The following is a 22,827-nucleotide window of genomic DNA, read 5'->3' as shown; positions in this document are numbered from 1 at the left end:
CTATGTAAAATAGCAATTCGTCGGTGAGGCGTACTGCATCATCCTCTGAGCAACCGAATCGAACAACGGTGATGCCCATGCTGGACCAGTTTCAGCCATTTATGCACGACTTCATTGATAAGATTGTTGATGTCAAAGCTGATGGTAACTGTGGATATCGGTCGGTTGCCGGTTTATTAGGTATGGGTCAAGACTCTTGGTCGGTTGTCCGCAACCATCTGCTTAAAGAACTTTCCAAATTCTCATAAGACTATATCAAGCTCTTTGGTGGCACGGAGAGATTTGAGGAATTTAGGATGTCACTACTTGTTGATGGGTTAACCAAGGTATGTAATTTATGTATTTGATTTTTACGACTTTACTTTGAAATTAAGTTTGACGTGTATATTTGTTTCATTCAGGTGACTATGGATAAGTGGATGGATATAACGGACATGGGACATGTCATTGCATCAAGGTATAACGTAATTGTTGTATCCTTGTCTAAACAACAAAGCACAACATTCTTTCCTCTTAGAAGTCAATCGCTGGCAAATTCTTCATTACATCGTATAATTTGTATCGGTCATGTGTATGACAATCATTTTGTTGAGGTATATTGTAGATATGAAGTGTTTTTTTTTATATATTTATGCAATGAGATTTGTAGGATTGAGTTAACACTTTTTTCGCATGTACAATAGGTTTATTTAAAAGAACGTTGTCCCTTACCGTCTGTAGCATTGTTATGGTCTAGCAATTGTCATCCGCAGGCGAAGTCGTGGCCCAATCCATATATTAGCATAATGCAGCATTACAAGAGCTTCATGATGTTCAAGAGAGACTATGTTGACATAAATGATGATTGAACATGTAATTTATAATGACTGATCAATTTGAATTGGATATTCACATTTATTTGTTACGTCCACAACAAAATTATTACTTAATTCTAAAAAGCATGTATGATATATCGTTGTCTGAGTTGACAACACATTGTGAAAAAACGTGTATGATAAATTGTTGTTTGCATTAACATAAAGCGCGTGAAAGGACTCTGCACAGCATGACTACACATGCAGATCTGATGCAAGCTAAAGCATGTCACATCATTGGTGTAGTTGACAACACATACAGAAAGCATGTGCATGCGTATTTTTAATCTTTAAAAAATGCAGCACTGATATTAAAACTCATCTATATATATGACATAGCCTAACACTGTAAAAAACCACAAGCAGTCATACAGTTGTGAACTCCACATTAGGTTTTATTTTTCCAAATGGATCCATTGTTCACAACGACAATGGTGTTTCCTTTCAAACTTCCACTCCAGTTCCCATTCGAGTACCTAATGGGTGTGATTTTTAAACGTTAAAAACCAGAATACACAATACCCTTAAGCTAACCAACAAACAATTTTTGGATGAAATTTACTACCGACAGCCTTTCACATATGCAGGTAATCAATTTCGGTTTCAATGTATGCAACTGAAAGATGATGCTGATGTTAACACAATGATAATGTGTAATCATGAATTTTTGTTTGTTGGTCCGGTTGAGTTATTATGTAGCATTGCTAGAACCCCAGATGGTATTTTAAACTTACTTCAAGCTACTATGACCCCTACTCATGATGCCCTGCTATATTACAATGGGAGGTGGAACATGTCACGCCAAAATGAGTTTGTTGGTTACTCGTTCACAGGAAAAAATCCTAAAAAGTTTGACATTCCCACCAGACGTACCATGGATGAACTGAAGCATTTGATCAAGCAAGTTGTGCCTACTGGGATTCCCCCTTATGGTATTCATGAAACACAAATGGTAAGGCGATTGTTTTTTCGGAAACCAAATCACCATGAGTATTCATAAAAAGTTAAAATTTGAAATAATTGAACTCAAAACCAACGATGACGTGATGAAGGTGTTGATTAAGTCTAACTACTTGAAAAAGATTGGGCCAATAAAAATTTTAGCTGTTTTCAGTAAACCTGTACCGAAAATGGAAGACGAGTTGTCCTTGTCGCAAAATTAGCATAAGTTAGTCGTAGTATTTGATGCAAATTTAATTTCGTTTGACTATGTTGAAGTTAATGTATTGTTTGAATTCATGTATCGCATAATTGTTTTTTTTTTGGAAATGGAAGATGAGTTGTCGTTCTCTGTTAAATTTGATTTCTACTACTTTTACTTTTTTGTCGGTCTTGCAATTTTATTTTAAATATAAAAAAAAACTACAACAACCGAAAAAATTACAATTAGGTATTTAACTCGGGTAGTTCATTTTTTTTTAAGAAACTAGTATAAAATAAAAATTTAATTAAAATACATTTTGTCATCAATTAAAAATAATTTAATGTTGAACTAATTAAAAATATTTAACAAAGTACATTTAACTCTGATGCAAAATATGGAAATGAAGAAAATAAATAAATTATGAGTCAATTATTAATTTAATATGTTGTACAATGCTTCAAATGAGAAAGTTTTATTCTTTAGTCTCTCAAATTAGAAGGTTTTATTTTTTAGTCTCTTAAAATAAAATATAAATGTTACGCCTAATTATAAAATTATAAAATATAAATATGGATTTTTATCTGAGGAGAGAAATTTAAAAAAAAAACATTTTTTTAATTTGATAGAATAAAATTATAATTTTTTTTAATTAGAAGTTTTTTAAGCATGTCCATGTTTTCAACTTCTTTATTTCAATTTCCCTTGTTTGTTTAATTTATTCTTTTCTACACCCTTTTCAACTTTTTTATTTCAATTATATTTAAAGTTATATTAAAAATTACTTTTTATTATTTGGTAAACTAAGTTAACTAGACCATTTATAATAATTTACATATACTATAACTTAGTTAACTAGACCATTTTAATAACACGTGTGTATATAGACACAAATGTAAAATATGAGATAAGATTCTAGGTTTTTAATTTGATAGAATAAAATTATAAAATTTTATAAGCTAGATTAGGCAAAGGGAATACACAATCAATGGAAATAAATAAAACTAACATTATTAATGGAAATAAATAAAACAAACATTACTAATGAAGTCAGTTCAAGTACAATATTTGTATATACATTGAATATCAATATAAAATATGTAAATAAACTACGTTTGATCCGTGCGCCGCCTGTGTCGAGACCTAACATATACTAGATGGTCCTGTGTGACACTCCTGACCATCCTGAGGCATTCTTCGATCACCTCATGTGTCGATGAGCCAGGCGTGACCACCCCTAGGCTGAGATGGCGCTCCAACCTCTCAGCAATCCCATGGCAAACTTCCTGTTAAATACAAAACAAATAAATTACACAAATTATTATGAAAATATTGACATAAATGACGTAAATTATTAGTATTACTTACCATTGCATGTCTAGGCTCCTCTACAGTGGGCCTTGCAGATGTCGACGGTGCTCCTGGCTCCGGCACGTGAGGGATATCTGTCTGTGGGGCCTGAGGGACGACTCGGGGCTGCGGAGCATGACCATCTGGTAGAGGATCTGATGCATGGCCTGGTGTCATGAAAGGATGCATGTGAGATGCGGAAGAACCAGTCCATGTAGTCGCTGGCACACTGACCTGGCACAACGCACACCTCACCTGCTAGAACCATATGATCTGAGTAGTGCATCCGCCTGTCGCGTATATCATCATACGACACCCATGAATCGACAGGCGGAACAGGAATGGTCTGGGTGTATCCAAACTGCCGCACGACCCTCTCTGGTCGGTAATACACAGCAATAGGCCCCCAGTGCAGGAGATCGGAATATCATGAAATCAAATGAAAGTCCCGGACCGGTCAATGCTCCCCATATGGAATCCAATAGACTGTAGAAGCAAAGCTTCATGATGAATCAAGATTGATTCAAAGATGTTTTGATGATAACAAAAAATGATGACAAAGGTGATGACAAAAAGCTCAAAGGTCAATCAAAGAATGAGTTCAAGATAGAATCAAGAACACTTCAAGATTCAAGAGGAAAGTTGATTTCAAGAATCAAGATTCAAGAGATCAAGATTCAAGACTCAAGAATCAAGAGAAGACTTAATCAAGATAAGTATGAAAAGGTTTTTTCAAAAACTGAGTAGCACATGGATTTTTCACAAAACATGTTTACCAAAGAGTTTTTACTCTCTGGTAATCGATTACCAGATTATTGTAATCGATTACCAGTAGCAAAATGGTTTTCAAAAAGCTTTCAACTGAATTTACAACGTTCCAATTAATTTCAAAAAGTTGTAATCGATTACAATGTTTTGGTAATCGATTACCAGTGCTTTGAACGTTGAAATTCAAATTCAAAAGTGATGAAGAGTCACATCCTTTCACATAAAAGCTTTATGTAATCGATTACACTGATTTGGTAATCGATTACCAGTGATTGTTTCTAAATAAATCAAAAGATGTAACTCTTCAAATGGTTTTTGACTTTTTCAAATTGGTTTTAAGTTTTTCTAAAGGTCATAACTTTTCTAATGGTTCTCTTGACCAGACATGAAGAGTCTATAAAAGCAAGGCTTTGATTTGCATTTCAATCTATCTTTCCAATTCATTCTTTACACAACAAACTTTTGCCAATTGATTTCTGAGTCTCTTTGAACTTCTTCTTCTTCCTTTTGCCAAAAGCTTTCCAAAGTTTTCTGGTTTTCCAAACCTTGAAAACTTGTGCTATTCATCTTTTTCATTCTCTTGTCCCTTTGCCAAAAAGAATTCGCCAAGGACTAACCGCCTGAATTCTTTTTGTGTCTCTCTTCTCCCTTTTCCAAAAGAACGAAGGACTAACCGCCTGAATTCTTTTGTGTGTCCCTTCTCCCTTGTCAAAGAATTCAAAACGACACAGTCTGAGAATTCTTTTGATTCTTCCCTTTCCCTTATACAAAAGTTTTCAAAGGACTAACCGCCTGAGAATTCTTTTGTATCCCCATTCACAAAGTATCAAAGGTTTAACCGCCTGAGATCTTTGTCTTAACACATTGGAGGGTGCATCCTTTGTGGTACAAGTAGAGGGTACATCTACTTGGGTTTTGACTGAGAACAAGAGAGGGTACATCTCTTGTGGATCAGTTCTAGTGGAGGGTACATCCACTAGGGTTTCAAAGAGAACAAGGGAGGGTACATCCTTTGTGGATCTTTGCTTGTAAATGGATTTTTACAAGGTTGAAAGAAATCTCAAGGACCGCAGGTCGCTTGGGGACTGGATGTAGGCACGGGTTGTTGCCGAACCAGTATAAAAACTCTTGTGTGTTTGTCTCCTTCTTCCTTACTCTTTTACTTTCCGCTGTGCATTTAATTTCCGCTTTTACTTTCTGTTAAGTTTCTCTTCTACTCCTTATTCTCTTAACAATTTAGTAAAAGCCTTAGAAGAGTAATTTTTTAATTAGTAAAGGTTTAGGAATAATTAATTCAACCCCCCCTTCTTAATTATTCTGAGGCCACTCGATCCAACATAGACATCCGGAGTCGGTCCATCCACCTACAGGCACACAGTGAATCCTCTTCGTAGTCCTGATCGACAGTGGACTCCGCGACTGAGAGAAAGTGCTTGTATATCCAGCACTACAGAGGTAACATCAAAATGATAAACATTAATAATGAAAGTCTAACAAAATTTAAAGTTAAACATTGTTGAACCTCAACGATTGAAAAACATGTTTGTTACCTACAGCAGTGTGATGTAACCGCTAAGCTGTCGGCTGCTGCTGATAGAGGCATCGTTCAGTTGGTCGTACATATGCACCTGCGCAACCACTCCCCAGGTGTACCTCCCGGTCTGACTGAGGTCACGAAGGGCCTCCAATTACACAACATGCACATTGGTTGCACTCTTGTTAGCAAACAGAGTGCAACCCAGAAGATGAAGAAGATATGCGCGAGCCGCAGCTATCCAATGACCTGCTTGGCATCGGCGCTCGTAAATATCACGTACCCATTGCAGGCGTATGTACGGTCCACAACACTGCCCTGTCTCAGTCCTGGCAGCCTCTACAGAGACCATCAATAAGTTCACCAGTATCTGAACCGCATCATCCACGTGCAAGGGCTGAAAGGCGTGCAAGTCGCCAACCACAGGTAGATGCAGAAGCGAGGAGACATCGTCTAACGTAATCGTCAGCTCTCCCACAGGGAGATGGAAACTAGACGTCTCTCGGTGCCACCACTCGACAAATGAGGATAAAAGTCTCCGATCGCCAGTGTCTACCGAACACGCGATCAGAGCTGTCCCAGCAACTAGTCCCTCAATGGCAGGGACAGGCCTGCCTAAACTATGGACCTTCCTCCCGTGTGAGGATAACTTCAACTCAGGACGCTCCTGAATTGAAGTATAAAGGAACGCAGAATTCGTTAAAATCATCATTTAAAGGAAAACTAATTTCAATCATAAAGTATAATTAACAACTAATTAAAAATAAATATTATAAATACCTCTCCCGTCCATACGATGCAAGCAACGTGATCCGCATACTGGGTCAGCACGGATAGGTCGCTCGGACCACCTGAAAATCCCTCATGCTCATCCTCAGTAGCCTGCATGCCTGTGTCTGCAGGAATGTCTGCCCCAATGTCCTCTACATCAGCTGGTGCCATCGAGTCATCGGGAAATACGTCAGCCTCTACATCTGGCACAGGGACCACTGGCTCATCGTGCGCCGCAGTCACAGGTACTCGCTGCCTCCGTGCGGATGAGGTAGGCCGTCGTCGCTGCGGAGCATCATCGGAATCATCACGATCTCCTCTGCCCACACCTCTGCTAGTAACGTGACCTAAGGCACGACCTATTCCTCTGGTCCTAACCATGATCTGCAAATGAGTACCGCAAATTCCATCACTGATTTCATTCCCTCAAATTTCATTGGTCTAACACAAATTTCATTGACTCAAAGTCATGCAAGTTGTCAGCATTTAATTGAATGTAGGGCTGTCAGTCACTCAATTATTTATTTTAAATGTTATCAGCATTTCATAAGATGGGAATGTAAAATACTGGGATGTTGCATCACATTCATCATTTTTTTAATTATCTTCATTTATGTGCATTAATGTTAAAATTGCTCTCAAAACCAAAGTTTTTATTCATGTGCATGTTTTGGTCTTTGTAACAACTATTTGTGCCTATAACAAGTTACTTCTATGACATAGTCTGCACATTGTTCCTTCTTTTTAGGACAAGTCTAATGTTTAGATTTAAAAGCTATCATATAATAGACAAAGAACACTCAACCTTAAACATTTTGGCTTAAATCGAGCTTCATATAAGTGCTTCATTCAATTTTTGGATCAAAAACAATTTCTTGCCAAACAAAGGTCAAACAAATTCTTGCATGTTTGCTAACTTTAATCTTTGTATCAAAAACAATTTTCCTAACTTGCTACTCAATTAGGTTGCTTCACTACTTACTCTAAATGACAGCAACAACTACAAAAGACATTGGTAATAATAGAAGGCAACAACTACAAAAGACATTGGTAATAATAGAAGATATAAGACTAATGTTGGAAATAATATTAAAACATCTACATCACTAAGCGGTCAAGACTCAAGACCTTTTTTCAGGACCTAAAGGCTTGTCCAGTGCACCTTTTTTCATCACCTTTTTTTTCAGTCTAACACTGTACAATTAGTATACGCTTTTAAATCTGTGCTTTCACCGATCTACTTGTTCAAGCTGACCTGGGACCATTAGATAACTAAACAACAATTTGGTCATCTTATGAGCATTTTCTCAGATCATAGAAACTGAAGTTGGTCCATGTGATATTGTTGAATGATTAAGAAGGGTTGGTTTAGCATGTTTAACAAGCTCTCTTTATGGGACACACATTCCTCACAAGAGATCAGTTACAACTCGAACTAGGACAAGATGACCAAATTGTTGTGAACTAAATATACTGTGCATAGTAAACCAAAAATGTAGTGTCCATAGTAAAATTTAATTCAACCCAAAAAAGCCTCAACAAGTTCCAAGAATATAATATACAACATCGCAGTTAACAATGTTCTTGCTAAATTGACAAACCAAATTGTCACAACAATCTAATAAGAATCATCCAAATTACAGGTATATTTAATCTTTTACCAAAGTAATACACAATGTTGAAAAAAAAATTCTATAATATATAAAGTACATACAATTCAGACTTCAAACAAACACCTTGGAAGAAACAAACTCAATCCACCAACTTAATCAGTAACCTGCAAATTTCAGAAAAAAAAGACACCAAATTCAAATGTTATTGTATTCTACAAATAATCCCCCAAATTTCAAAGTATTATAAACTAACCCTAAATCCTAATTTAAAAAAAACTCACTATTTTTTAAATATTTCCCAATTTTAAAAATTAAAGATGAAAGTTACGGATAAACTTGATCCGTAACTTTCATCAACCATCATACGGATCAAGTTGATCCGTAAGCTTATTTCGGATCAAGTTGATCCGTAAGCTTATTTCGGATCAAGTTGATCCGTAAGCTTATTTCGGATCAAGTTGATCCGGAAGAAGCTTACGGATCAACTTGATCCGTAAATTTCATCAACCATCTTACGGATCAAGTTGATCCGTAAGCTTCTACTAGATCAACTTGATCCATAAGTTCCATCAAACATCTTACGGATCAAGTTGATCCGTAAACAAATTTCGGATCAAGTTGATCCGTAAACTAATTCCGGATCAAGTTGATCCGAAACAAGCTTACGGATCAACTTGATCCGTAATCTTCACTTCTGCTAACCAGGTTTTACGGATCACCTATAAATCCCTTACGGATTAAATAAAAACGTCGACAATCGAAGAGGAAGAGCTGCTTACCTCGACAATGCCGATGCGGAGGGAGAACACCACCCTCAAAATGCCTGGGCTACTCAACACCAACGACCACCACGATCGCAGAACACAGTCTCCCGACGCGGAGGAAGAAGACGACGCTCACGGCGGGAACGCGACGCAGAGGACCGAGGTTAAGATTTTCTGAAACCAGCAACCACTTCACGCAAAGAAAACAAAACGAAGAAGAACGCGACTTAAATGAGGTCAGGGGTGAGGAAGGTGACCGAAATCACTTCACGCCAACAAAAAGAAGAAAAAATGGTGAGGGGTGACGAGGAAGAAGAGGGCTAACGCGGGAGGGAGGGAGGGAGGGAGGGAGGGAGAGAGATGAACCATTTTTTAAAAAAAAAAATTAAGCCAGGGGTACAAAGGTATTTTTGCATCAACTGCTGGGTGCACTAGCAAAAATGCTGGGTGCACCTAGCAGCACTCTGAGATTAAACCTTGCACTCGGTAAGGGATATTCCTTGAAAAAAAAATAAGAAAATTCCATGATTACAAAACTAGCACAACTCTATCCTCCCATTGGCTGCACTCAAGCATATTTCCATGTTTTGGACCACAGGAAAAAGGCATTCTTGATTTTTCATTCTACATAAGAAATTTATTCTTACAAATTTTCATCAATCTATTTGGAAATACATGGTGTTAATGGTTAGAGAATCAACCGTTGAAAACGTAGTATTCTTCCACTCATTAAATTCTATTACAATTGGTTATGCAAACTTGTTCAAACCCTTACTTACTTAGATACAAGAACCATATCTTCAGTTTTGCAAAATAAGTTGTGCCAAAAACTAAATATATATAGAGCAACAACAAGATGTTCATTTCTATAAGTTCTCTAACTTTAAATTTGCTCACCAGCAGAACTTGTATCATCGAAAAGTTTAGAAGTTTCTCACGTAGGGTCACTTAGGCTCTGAGACTCAATTATGTTATTTTCTCCTTAGTGTTTATAATACTGTTGCATCATCTAAAATTTCACATCATCCAATACCTCTCTTTTGTCTAACACCACCTCTTGAATATGTGTTCTCCCTTCAAGCATGCTTACCACTAAAGACATGGTGGGCCTGAGTGCTAGAGAGACTTTGGTACATAAAAGGGCTACATTGATCATCATCATTGCCTCCGTTTTGTTGAAGTGTTCACCCAACCTCTTATCCACAATCTCCATTAGATTACCGTTTTCTTTCAAGAGATGTACCTAGTATTGTAAAATTAATGCAAACAATCAAACATTTGATTCCAAATTAAATTCACAGTTGAAAGTTGAAACAATCAGTAACAACAACAACAGCAGCAGCTGCTTTATCTCACAAGATGAGGTTGGCTAAATCACAAGATATCATTTGGCTTGGTTAAAGAAAAAATTGTTAGATATTATAGTTGAATCAAACAAGACCTCAAATTTAAGGTGCAAATATATATAGGTAAGTAGGAAATATAATGTGGAAAAAGTCTTTTTTTCTTTTTTTGCAGATAGCTAATTCATCATATTTGCCGGACAAGACACAAGAATTTTACAAAATGCAAGGAATTGATGATGCATTCTTGGGTATCTTCAATTTGGACATTACAGCAGATTTGAGAAACATTAACTCTATAGTGTTATTTCCCTTGTAAGGTGTCAATAAATGAAATTCATTTTATAGTTTTATACAGAATGTACACCACCATGCTAGATATTCTCAAAATTAGATTGGCAGAGGGCAAGAGAGTATAAGGCATAATTTACCCTATCAATGAGAGAGAAACATTCTTCCGTAGGCTGGCTAATGGTGTTGCTCATCCCACTAACAATTTCCAATGCAACAATTCCAAAACTATAAACATCTGCTTTGTCCGTCAAATAACCATGCATTGCATACTCAGGAGCAATGTACCCACTACAATATTGAAAATTCACCAATTACAGTACATTTTTCAGTCATAAACTAGTGTAAGTTCAATTTAAATTTGATCATGAGGTATTTCAATATATGATGTCTATTGTTTTTCTTGATTATTATTATATTATGATAATGTACGTGTCTAACATATACCTCAATAATGACCAATGCAAAATGGTAAAAAGGAAATGTATGGGAACTCACTAAGTGTCAGCTATTTTAATGCTCAAATTGGTTTTGTCCCCATCATCAAGCTTGGTGAAATTACAATATAGTATGATAATGGATCCAACATATAGCTCAGTAATGATCAATGCAAAATGGTAAAAAAGGAAATGTATGGAAACTCACTAAGTGCCAGCTATTCTGGTGCTCAAATGGGTTTTGTCCCCATCATTAAGCTTTGCCAATCCAAAATCAGATATCTTGGGGTTGAGATCTTTATCCAGCAACACATTATTGGCCTTGATGTCCCTATGAACAATCTTCAGTTTGGACTCTTCATGAAGGTAAGCCAAACCTTTAGCGATACCAACACAAATCCTATGCCTTGTTTGCCAATCCAATCTCAATTGACATTTCTCAGAGTCATCATTTTTGGCTTAGATGGAAATTAAACAACATATAAATGTAAGTTACATGAATAAGATAGGGTTCATTACTACAGAAACATAAATGAGACTTGAAAGTAGAGAAAAACAATTACCAAATAAAGCATGAGCAAGACTATTGTTTTCCATGTATTCATAAATCAGTAACAATTGATCCTCTTCCATACAACAGCCGTAGAGCTTAACTAAACAAGGGTGTTGCAAAGCAGAAATCAGGCCTATCTCATTTACAAATTCCCGACTCCCTTGCCTTGACCTAGCAGAAAGCTGCTTAACTGCTACTACAGTGCCATCCGATAGTACACCCTAAAATTTTATACAGGTGAAAAATAGTATTACATTAAACATTAACACAAGTACAATATTTCATTCATTATTGTAGAAAGAGATAAGGAAGAGAGAAAGAGATAGAGCATATGAGTAAACTATGATTGTGTGCTCTACGATGTGTAGCTACCCTCATATATATAATACTAGGTTAAGCATATACAAGCACTTGGGCCAAGCCCATATACATACTAAATCCCTTTTATTCTAAACAGCTCTAACATAAATGACTCTAACTCTCCCCCTTAAGCTGGAGCATAGATGTTAATCATGCCCAACTTGTTACAAATAAAATCACTACGCACCCCATTCAAAGCTTTTGTAAGCACATCTGCTAGTTGATCTCCTGTCTTGACATAAGAGGTGCATATAAGGTTTTGTTGAACCTTCTCTAGGATTAAGTGACAATCTACCTCAATATGCTTCATTCTTTCATGATAGATTGGATTTGATTCGATATGTGTGGCAGCTTCATTGTCACACTACAATGTCATAGGATAGGTATTAGCAAATCCTATCTTCTCCAAAATTTGTTTCACCCATATCAACTCACAAGTCGTTTGGGCCATAGCCCTGTATTCTACCTCTACACTAGATTTTGTCATCACATCTTGCTTCTTACTTTTCCAAGAGATCAAATTACCTCCCAAAAATACACAGTAGCTTATATGGTAGATTTGCGGTCCATATGAGACCAAATCTGATCTGCATCAGAGAATGCTTCCTCCTATATGTGCCCATGATCTTGATACGCAATCCCCTTTCCTAAAGCTTTCTTCAAGTACTTAATGTGGATAAATGCTTCCCAATGAGTGTTAGTCAGGAACCTCATGAATTGACTAACAAAACTTACTGGGAAGGAAATATCCGGCCTAGTGGTACAAAGATAATTAAGCTTCTCCACCTTTCATTTGCATCTCTGTGGATCAGAGAATGGAACTCCATCTACAGTCAGCTAAACCCCTGGGTCCATAGGGATCCCCTTCTTCGAGTACATAACCTCAATCCCTAAGAAGTACTTCAAGGCCCCCAAGTCTATAGTCTGAAACTGAGTTTGAAGAAAACTCTTCAAGTTGTCAGTACCTTTATTATCACTTCTTGTAATCACAATATCATCAACATACACCACAAGTAAGATGCTGCCAAGGTTAGTATTTTTATAAAATACAGTATGATCACTTTGACTCAGCTTCAATCCAAATGCAAGGACCACACCACTAAATCTCCCAAACCAAGATCTAGGTGATTGCATCAAGCCATATAACAACTTCCTTAAGCGGCATACCATGCCAAACTGCCCCAAAGCAACAAACCCAGGTGATTGCTATATATACACCTCTTCATGTAAGTCACCATGCAAGAAAGCATTCTTCACATCCAATTGAAATAAAGGTTAATGATGTGTCGCAGCAAGAGAGATAAGAATGCGAATAGAGTTAAGCTTAGCAACATGGGAAAAAGTATTAGTAAAATCAACTCCATAAGTTTGAGCATACCCCTTGGCAATGATGCGAACCTTTAAATGAGCCACAGACCCATTAGAATCCATTTTGATAGTATAAACCCACTTGCAACCAATAGCCCTCTTCCCTGCAGGGAGAGAAATCAAATCCCATGTTTCAATTTTTCTCAACAGCTATCATTTCCTCCTCCATTGCTTGTCTCTAGCCACCATGACTAAGGGCATCTAGAAGAGATTTAGGGATAGAAACAAAATCTAGGTAGCAACAAAGGACTTTGAGGTGGATGACAAATGAGCAATAGACATATGTGAGGAAATAGGATAAGTATGTGTACAGGTGTGTTTACCTTTACGAAGTGCAATAGGGAAATCAAGTTATGAAGGAGGATCTGCAGATGTTGGAAGAAGTATTGGTAGAGGTTGAGTATCCTCTGGTGGAGCTTCACATGTGGCTTTAGCTTCAAGTGACACCTATTTAGGATGGCAAGGATATGTTTGTTTAAAAAACTGGAAACCTGTATCAAGATGAGTCGGAGGAGCAGAGTGGATAATAGTGTGTGATTTAAGAACAAATCATCTGACTCATACAGATACAAAGAGGACTCATACTCAACAAAAAACGAACGATCTTCAACAAAAGACACATTTGCAAAATCAAGGTACTGACCAAGATCTGGAGAGAAAAAGCGATACCCCTTTTGGGTCCTAGAATAACCCACGAGCACACTTCAATGACTTTGGATCCAACTTGGTTTCTTGAGGACAAACATCATACACAAAACATGTACAACCAAATATTTTTAGGGGTAAGGGTAACAAAGAATGAGAGGGGAAAACAACAGAGTGAGGAATTACACCATTCAATATAGAAGATGGCATGCGATTAATTAAATATGCAACAGTAAGGATTGCATTTGCCAAAAACAATTTTGAAACCTTCATTGCAAATAATAAGGCTCAGGAAACCTTCATAAGGGGAAGATTTTTATGCTCAGCCACCCCATTTTGTTGTGGAGTGAGGATGCAAGAAGATTGATGCAACATGCCATTTTCATTCATGAAAATGAGAAATGGTTCAGAAAAGTATTCTTTAGCATTATCACTACAAAGAACACACACAAGACAACCAAATTGAGTATGAATTTTAGAACAAAAATGACAATATGGTGAACAATTCAGATCTAGATTTCATCAAATATAACAAAATATTTATAACCAAACTTTGGAGTAACTGGGCAGGAACCCCTTACATCAGAATGAACAATATCAAAGAGAGCATGAGCTCTTTTATTTAAACAAGGCAAATAAACACTACGATGATGTTAAGCCAATTGACGAGACTCACAAAATAGACTCCACAGACTCTAATGGTGGACATAATTTCCTAAGAACTCCTCAAGATGGATGACTAGCCGACAATGAGGCTGAAACATGGGGATTGTAGAAGCTGCAAAAGCATGTGAAACTCCTTCATCCAGTAAGTACAGTCCATTAGATACTCTTCCTCTACCAATAGCCTCTGGGTCTGCAGATCATAAAATACATAAGAATTGGGGAAAAAAGGTTATAGAACAATTTAACGATCACGTTAACTGACTAATGGAAAGGAGGTTACACGAGAATTCGGGCAAGTACAAAATAGAAAACAATGAAAAAGTAAGAATTGGGGTAGTACACCTAGTCCCCTTAAACATGAACACTAGACCCATGAACAAGTGTAACAAAAGAATGGATACTAGAAGGATTGAAAGAAGAACATATACCTGAATCCCCTGTTATATGATTTATGGCACTAGAATCAATGATCCAACGTCAAGAAGTAGATGAAGGTGTAGGACAAATGTGGTTGAAGAAGAAGTAGAATAAGGTGTAGATGACTTGTCATCAGTCATAACCACCTAGGTTTTTCCTCTGATTGAGTGGCAATGTCAGGCTGTGGCACTGCATGACCCTGTGATTGTGAGTACTGCTGATTCTGAGAGGAATGAGCACACTGGTGTCTATGGTGACTCACTTACTCACAACCATAGCACGTCACTTGTCCACCACGACCTCCACCTCGACCATGGCCATGACCTCTAGATTGAACCACTAGAGCAGAGCGATCAAGGGAATCACCCTTAAGAGTGGAGCGAGAGCCCTCAAAAGAGGACTGCATAACCCAAAAGAAAACATCAGTAAAAGTATCCACCTGCCAACTAGATAATATCTGAGAGCAAACCACTTGTTGGTAGTTGGTTAGATGATAGTTGATAGTTGATAGTTTTAGAGAATTGTTTTAGAAAGAAGGCTATGTCATTGATTTCTTGGATTATCAATTACAACATACCAATTGCCTATTTATAGGCTCAAGTCACCAACTTCTCAATGGTGGTGAATGTTTCTACATTACTTTAGGTTTTTCTAGAGTTTTCATGATAGATTAGTATCATGATAGTTCTAGATTCTTCTATCTTATACATACACTTATAGTTCTAGATTGTTCTACCATATTCATATACACTATAGTTCTAAATTGTTCTACCATATTCATACATATTATATTTAAGAATATTCTAGAAATTTGTAGCAATTTCAACACTCCTCCTTGATGCAAATTTCTGTGACTCCGAGCATAGCTCGTAATTCTTCAAATCTTGGTCTCGGCAGAGCCTTCGTGAATATGTCTGCAATTTGATCTTCTGTTCTGCAGTAGTCGAGTTTGATCTCTTTAGTTGCTTCAGCTTCTCTGATAAAGTGATACTTGATTGCTATGTGTTTTGTTCTGTTGTGATGAACTGGATTCTTCGCCATTGCAATTGCTGATTTGTTGTCGCAGTTGATTTTAGTAGGCTCATCTTGTTTTTCTCCCATGTCTTCAAGTATTCTACGAAGCCATATAGCTTGACTCGTTGCTTCAGCAGCTGCCACGTACTCTGCTTCTGCTGTTGATTGTGCTACTGTAGCTTGCTTCTTCGATGCCCAAAAGAACATTCCCGATCCTAGTGAGAAAGCATAGCCAGAGGTATTCTTCATGTCATCTGCTAAACCTGCCCAATCACTGTCAGTGTAGCCAAGTAATTCTGAGTTGGTCTCGGTAGTATACTATATACCTAACTCTTTTGTTCCTTGTAGATACCTCAAAATTCTTTTTCCTGCTCCAAAGTGTATTTGACTTGGACTTTGCATGAATCTTGATAGAAGACTTGTAGCATACATTATGTCAGGCCTTGTAGCTGTCAAATATAGGAGGCTTCCAATTAGACTTCGATATTTGGATGCATCAGCTTTTGGTGCTCCATCATTCTTCTGTAGTTTCTCATTTGTTATGAGAGGAGTAGCAACAGGTTTGCAACCATACATCTTGAATTTCTTAAGTAAGCCTTCTGTGTATTTCTTTTGCGAGATGAATATCCCTTCATTTCTCTGACTTACCTCTATGCCGAGGAAGTAACTCACCAAACCAAGGTCGGTCATCTCAAAAGTCTTCATCATGTCTTCTTTAAACTCCATCATCATCTTAGTATTGTTTCCCGTGTAGATAAGATCATCTACATATAGAGAGAGTAAGAGAGTGTACTGATCTTGAGACTTGATGTAAAGTGTAGGCTCACTCTTGCTCCTCCTGAATCCTCGATCCATGAAATACTGATCGATTTTGCTATACCATGCTCGAGGTGCTTGCTTCAAATCGTAGAGTGCTTTTCTTAGTCTTAACACTTTGTTTTCTTTGCCTTCAGACACAAATCCTTGTGGCTGCTCCACATAGATCTCTTCTTCAAGTACGCCGTTAAGGAAGGCGGATTTGACATCTAGTTGATGGATACTCCATCCTTTTTGTGACGCAAGAGCTATTAGGGCTCTTATGATATCAAGACGAGCTACTGGTGCAAATGTCTCATTCTAGTCAATTCCGGGTTGCTGTGAGTAACCCTTAGCTACTAGCCTCGCCTTTGTTTCTGTATGGTGCCATCAGAGTTGAGCTTTGTCTTATAGACCCACTTAACCCCAATGATATCTTTTCCAAGGGGACGATTTACTAACTCCCATGTGTTGTTTTTCTCGATCATCTGTATCTCTTCTTCCATTGCCTTGACCCATACTTCCTGCTTTGCCACTTCTTCAAAGCTTTCAGGTTCAAGTATGGCCAAGTTACAGGTTTCATATATGTCCACCAAAGATCTTACTCGTCTTGGAGTAGACTCTGGTGATGATAGTTCTTGATCTTGTTGTTGTGGTGGAGGTGAAGGTGGTTCACCTGGGTCTTCTTCCTCAGCTTCTTCTTGAGGTAGTTGAGCGGGTATAAGAACGTTCTTCTCCACTTTTTCTTTATCCCAATTCCAAGAAGCGTACTCATCAACTTCAACATCTCGACTGATGACGAGTTTCTTAGTTTGCAAGTTGTAGACACGGTAGCCCTTAGAGATATTGCTATACCCAAGGAAGATACCTTGTATAGTCTTGTCTTCAAGCTTGTGCCTCTTCACGTCTGAAATATGAATGTAGCATATAGATCCAAAGACCCTTAGGTGATTTGCTGATGGCTTCTTCCCGTTCCAAGCTTCAATTGGAGTCTTGTCTTTTATAGACTTGTTGAGTATGTAAACAGCAGTGTAGACTGCTTCAGCCCAGACTGTCTTAGGTAGTCCCTTCTCCTTGAGCATCGATCTAGCCATCTCCATAACTGTGCGATTCTTTCTCTCGGACACTCCATTTTGTTGAGGAGAATATGCGACTGTAAGTTGTCGCTCAATGCCTTCATCCTCACAAAATCTTTCAAACTCGCGAGAGGTGTACTCTTTGCCACAATCACTTCTTAGTACTTTTATTCGTTTTCCACTTTGATTTTCAGCAAGGGCCTTGAACTTTTTGAATACTCCAAAGACTTCTGATTTTTCTTTTAGAAAATATACCCATGTCATTTTAGAGAAGTCGTCAATGAAGAGTATGAAGTACCTGTTGTTCCCATGTGATGGCGTCCTCATTGGTCCACAAACGTCCGTATGTATCAGCTCCAATAGATCTTTCGCTCTCCATGCTCTGCTTGTTGAGAAAGGAAATCGGTGTTGCTTACCAAGGAGACATCCTTCACACACTTCATTGTTATCCTTTATGCTTGGAAGATCTCTCATCATGTTCTTCTCATGTAACAACTTCAAGGCATGTGTGTTGAAGTGGCCAAATCTTCGATGCCATAGCCATGAATCATCAACTTGTACCTTCATGGCAACGTTTGTTGCATATTTTAAATTTAGAGGGAAGCTTCTATTGCTTTTATTCATCTTTAATTGGGCTATCTCAGACCTTTTATTTTTGTTGTCTAAGATTTTGCATACACCTCCTTCAAAGTGAAGTGTGTAGCCTCTCTCCATAATTTGGCCAATGCTTAGAAGATTTTCTTTTAGGCTGGGAACTAGTAAGACATCATGGATGAGTCGCGTACCTTTATCTGTCTCCACCATGACAGTGCCTTTGCCTTTTGATTAAACCACACTTCCATTTCCCAGTCGAACTTTGACTTTGACAGACTCATCAATACTTTTGAAAATAATCTCATCCTTGGCCGTGTGATTGCTACATCCACTATCCAAGTACCAGTTTCCTCCCTTTTCTTTTATTGAGTCTTGAGTGGCGTAGAACGTACATTGTTCTTGATCATGCTCCTCTGCGATATTGGCTTGATGCCTATTTTTGTTGCGACAATTTTTCTCTATGTGCCCGAACTTCTTGCAATGGTTGCATTGTGGCATATTACGGAACCAACAATTTTTCTCTACGTGGCCTTGCCTTTTGCATATATTGCATGGAGGATTTTTATCTATTTTGTTCTTAAGGAAATTCCTAGAACCTTCTCTTCTTTGGGAAGTTTCTCCATAATTTTTCTTTCCTCCATTTTCTTTGTTTTGGAGCTGAAATTTAAACTTTGACTGGAAGACATTTTCAATTGTATCTTCTTTATGCCTATACAGTCTTTGCTCATATGCTTCAAGAGAGCTCACAAGTTCTATCTCTGATAGAGTAGACAGATCTTTGGTTTCCTCAATCGTTGTCACGATTGGGTCAAACTTTTGGGGCATAGTAATTAGAATTTTCTCAACAATTTTCTTGTCAAGAATATCTTCCCCAAAAGCTCTCATTTGATTAACTATTTCTTTAACTTTAGAATAGTAACCTTTAACTGTCTCAGACTCCTTCATCTTTAATAGTTCAAAATCTCTTCTTAGAGATTGAAGTTTAACGGCACGTACCTTAACACTTCCTTGAAACTCCTCCTGCAATGTGTTCCACGCTTCGTTGGCAGTCTTAGCTCCCATAATTCTTGGGAAAATTGGATCAGTCACCGCTTGTTGCAAGGTGAACAACGCCTTTGAATTTTTCTGTTTATTTTTTTCAACTCTTTTTCTTGAGATGCATTAAGAGCTGAAGTATCCGCGGGAATGGTGAAGCCTTCTTCTATTATGTCCCATAAATCTTGAGATGAAAAATATGTTTCCATTTTAACACGCCAGAAATCATAATTTTCACCATTGAAGATAGGGACAGAAATAGTTGACGATTGAGTAGTGTTATCCATAGCTTAGAAAAAAATATTATTAGAGTGGGTTAATAGTACAAAGGAAATTTTTGAAGTAGTTGGGAGGATTTTGGAATGGTAGGTAGGTAAGATAACTATGCCTAATGTATGACCGAACGTAGCTCTGATGTCATTGTTGGTAGTTGGTTAGATGATAGTTGATAGTTGATAGTTTTAGAGAATTGTTTTAGAAAGAAGGCTATGTCATTGATTTCTTGGATTATCAATTACAACATACCAATTGCCTATTTATAGGCTCAAGTCACCAACCTCTCAATGGTGGTGAATGTTTCTACATTACTTTAGGTCTTTCTAGAGTTTTCATGATAGATTAGTATCATGATAGTTCTAGATTCTTCTATCTTGTACATACACTTATAGTTCTAGATTGTTCTACCATATTCATATACACTATAGTTCTAGATTGTTCTACCATATTCATACATATTATATTTAAAAATATTCTCAAAATTTGTAGCAATTTCAACACCACCACAAACTTTGAATCAAGATCAAAAAGTAACCTTAGAGCTATAAGCTTCTTCTGTTGGGTCACCATCTCCTCTACAAATTTGCAAGCAAGGAGAAAAGTCAATTCTTCAGTGTACTTCTAGAACTCTAAGAAGTAGTCCATCAATTTCCGCTTATTCTGTTTAGGGTGGAAAATTTCTTGCAGAAGAGCATAAGTCCAATTCAAATTATTGAATTTTCCATAGATGATTTTTTTTAAAAATCCCACAATTCCTTCACTGTATTACAATGGGTGATAACAGATTGAGTCTGTCTATCAATGGAATTGACAAGAAAGGCTAAGATTAGTATTCCACATCACTGCCTTAGATCCATCTGGACATGTTTCTGTTAGATAATCTTCCTTAGTCATCCCACCAAGACTAAATTCAACCAAATGCTTCCATTCCACATAATTCTCACTGTCGCCATCAAGCTTGATATCGGTGAGTTTGCAGGAAGTGGTAACAATCTCCGCAGTAGGCCCCTTGGCACCTCCGTCGCTGTTAGACATCCTTACGCAGCAACGAACCACACTTTTTTTTACCCAAAAAAGACACCTCAGAACGCCCCCAAAACACCACAAAGAGAGAAAGATACTGTAGAAGGAGGTGCTAAACCCTACCTGTATGATACTATGTAGAAAGAGATAAGGAAGAGAGAAAGATAGAGAGAGGCATATTCTACAATGTGTAGCTACCCTCATATTTATAATACTAGGTTCAGCATATACAAGGAATTGGGTCAAGCCCATATACATACTAAAACCTTTTTATTCTAAATAACTCCAACATAAATGAGTAACAATTATGTTCAGGAAAAAGTGGTTGATTTAAGAGGATATACCTTGTAAACAGGACCAAACCCTCCTTCTCCAATCTTCAAGGATTTGTCAAAGTTATTTGTTGCTGCCTTGATTTGTCGTAGGGTAAATAAACTAGTTTGTGATTCTAAACCCTTCAGTTCTACAATTAGAAGCAAACAAACGAAAGAAATATCTTATATTAAGAAAACAAATGGCTTCATTGGATCCACCATCCTAGCACTGTTACTTGTCAAGGGAGTTAGCAAAATAGATAAGAAAATAGGCCAACTAAATTGATAGGGAACCACTAAGTTCTACAAACAAATGAATGTATATATATATATTTGTGTGTGTGTGTAACAGTTCTCGGGTGTTTCATGCAAAAGGTTGGTAATCAGGTTAATTTAATTTAATTCACTTCATGGTGATTACCTCTGCCCACTGATCTTTCCCATCCTAAAAAGCGCTTCCACCACAATATACCAAATATCAAGATGATAATTGCTCCAGCAACCACAACTGCAACCACAACCCTTATTATGGATATGCTGCTACTACCACTTTCTGATGGGGGTATAAAGTCTGCATGATTATTATGCAAGATTTAATTAGATTAGAAGCTAAAGATGAGAACAGAAAACAAAACTAGAGAAGTACAACTCACTAGGATCAACAGATATAGCTGATATAAGAGGACCATAAACTGATCTAAATGGAATAGAAGTGGTTCCTTTCCCAGCCCAATATAACCGAATCTCCAAGGCGTTACTAGTCACAACAACTGTGAAATTTTTAATTACTGCCTTACCAACACCCCCTGCTTCTTTTGCAATATTGAAATCCTTAGCCACCAAATTTCTCTGCAATATTGAAATTCAAACAAAAACATATGATGGTAATTAGTTGAGAAATGTTGTAAAAAATTTGTAGGACTGAACTATTTCATTCAGTAACTTAATTACAACTTATAAGAAAATTTTGTTTATGTCAAAGATTATACTGAAGATTTTAATTTGGTATCATGAAGTTCCCGAAGAGAATTTTACCAAATTTGTTCAAAATTTAACATGTGGTTGACCAACTTAAGAAAATGATAAAAATATGGACCTGAATGTAGATGTCAAATACACGCCTTCCAAGACTGCTATATGTTTTATCATCAGTAAACATTATTTCTGCAAAATGGAGTTTTACTGTGTAGATTCCATTTCCCAAGCAAAATCCATAATAGGTCAAAGAGGTCGGAGAAACACGTGCATTCATGTACAGTTCAACATTCTCCATTACAAGCTTAGTCGAATTAGTCACATTATAGTAGTTTAAGCGGTTGGTATCAAAGAAATGACCATTGTTGATAAGTGCCCAGTTTTTTCCACGGTCGTTATGAAAGCTTGCTGGTCCAGTAGTCTCACCCGTGTCATCATCATATGTCTTCCTTCCATCAGTTACAAGATTTCCACCACAGTTTATATACAGAGAATATGAAGCTGGATAAGTAGAATTTGGTTAACAACTACTTGAACAATTAATCACAATTATAAATCATATTCGACAATTATACATTAAGATTTTACTTTTATTACATCCTCTTGTTTCTAACATTCTAATGTAACTGGATCAGAAAAGATAAAAAAGAATGGAGTATTTTATTGATTATAAAACCTTAAATTCCCAGAAGATACCAATGTGATATTCTACTATGTTAGGGAAGAAAGAATCCGGTGATAATCAGGTGTTTAAAAAGCCTAGGCTCTCCAAATCCTCCAATCGGTTCTCTCTCTCTAAGATACCACATTCTAGTTTCTCTCATTTTTATGTTGTTCCTCTCTAACCAAC

The 22,827-nt window shown here is 37.2% G+C and overlaps 2 protein-coding genes across 3 annotated transcripts in view; both read right to left on the bottom strand.

The window, feature by feature from the left end:
- Nucleotides 1-2,975: 2,975 nt before the first annotated feature.
- LOC114376156 lies at nt 2,976-9,286 on the bottom strand. Its single transcript, XM_028334158.1, has 8 exons — nt 8,811-9,286; nt 8,133-8,195; nt 6,428-6,802; nt 5,931-6,314; nt 5,490-5,560; nt 3,708-3,831; nt 3,364-3,600; nt 2,976-3,281 (listed from the first exon to the last, which is right to left on the bottom strand). Exons 3-8 carry the CDS (start codon nt 6,797-6,799, stop codon nt 3,105-3,107), a joined length of 1,365 nt encoding a protein of 454 aa, XP_028189959.1. The 5' UTR covers nt 6,800-6,802; nt 8,133-8,195; nt 8,811-9,286; the 3' UTR covers nt 2,976-3,104.
- A 212-nt stretch (nt 9,287-9,498) lies between these two features.
- The window catches only part of LOC114415998 (probable leucine-rich repeat receptor-like serine/threonine-protein kinase At3g14840), a 33,412-nt gene continuing 20,083 nt past the window's right edge, over nt 9,499-22,827 (bottom strand). Inside the window, exons 16-23 of one of the 2 annotated variants that reach the window (XM_028380879.1) lie at nt 22,099-22,478; nt 21,656-21,851; nt 21,424-21,573; nt 21,033-21,151; nt 11,430-11,640; nt 11,075-11,324; nt 10,570-10,720; nt 9,499-10,038 (exon numbers count right to left, since the gene is read on the bottom strand). In XM_028380879.1, coding sequence (XP_028236680.1) covers nt 9,805-10,038; nt 10,570-10,720; nt 11,075-11,324; nt 11,430-11,640; nt 21,033-21,151; nt 21,424-21,573; nt 21,656-21,851; nt 22,099-22,478 — 1,691 coding nt within the window. In that variant the 3' untranslated portion in view covers nt 9,499-9,804. Of the gene's footprint in view, nt 10,039-10,569; nt 10,721-11,074; nt 11,325-11,429; nt 11,641-20,115; nt 20,812-21,032; nt 21,152-21,423; nt 21,574-21,655; nt 21,852-22,098; nt 22,479-22,827 lie in introns of those variants that run through there. The other variant, XM_028380884.1, reaches the window with a different exon arrangement.

This window comes from Glycine soja, chromosome 1 (genome assembly GCF_004193775.1).
Source record: "Glycine soja cultivar W05 chromosome 1, ASM419377v2, whole genome shotgun sequence".
In the NCBI taxonomy this organism is placed as follows: domain Eukaryota; kingdom Viridiplantae; phylum Streptophyta; class Magnoliopsida; order Fabales; family Fabaceae; genus Glycine; species Glycine soja.
The sequence above is the reverse complement of the archived record's forward strand: the minus strand, read 5'-3'. Positions and strand labels throughout refer to the sequence as shown.

What these genes read in the sequence shown, in the direction of transcription:
- LOC114376156 (XM_028334158.1), bottom strand. Translation starts at nt 6,799, where the DNA reads ATGGTTAGGACCAGAGGAATAGGTCGTGCCTTAGGTCACGTTACTAGC. An exon ending in CGTACATACGCCTGCAATGG is followed by an intron (nt 5,561 to 5,930) that starts GTACGTGATATT and finishes TTACCTCTGTAG; the next exon opens with TGCTGGATATACAAGCACTT. An exon ending in CCAGAGAGGGTCGTGCGGCA is followed by an intron (nt 3,601 to 3,707) that starts GTTTGGATACAC and finishes TGGTTCTAGCAG; the next exon opens with GTGAGGTGTGCGTTGTGCCA.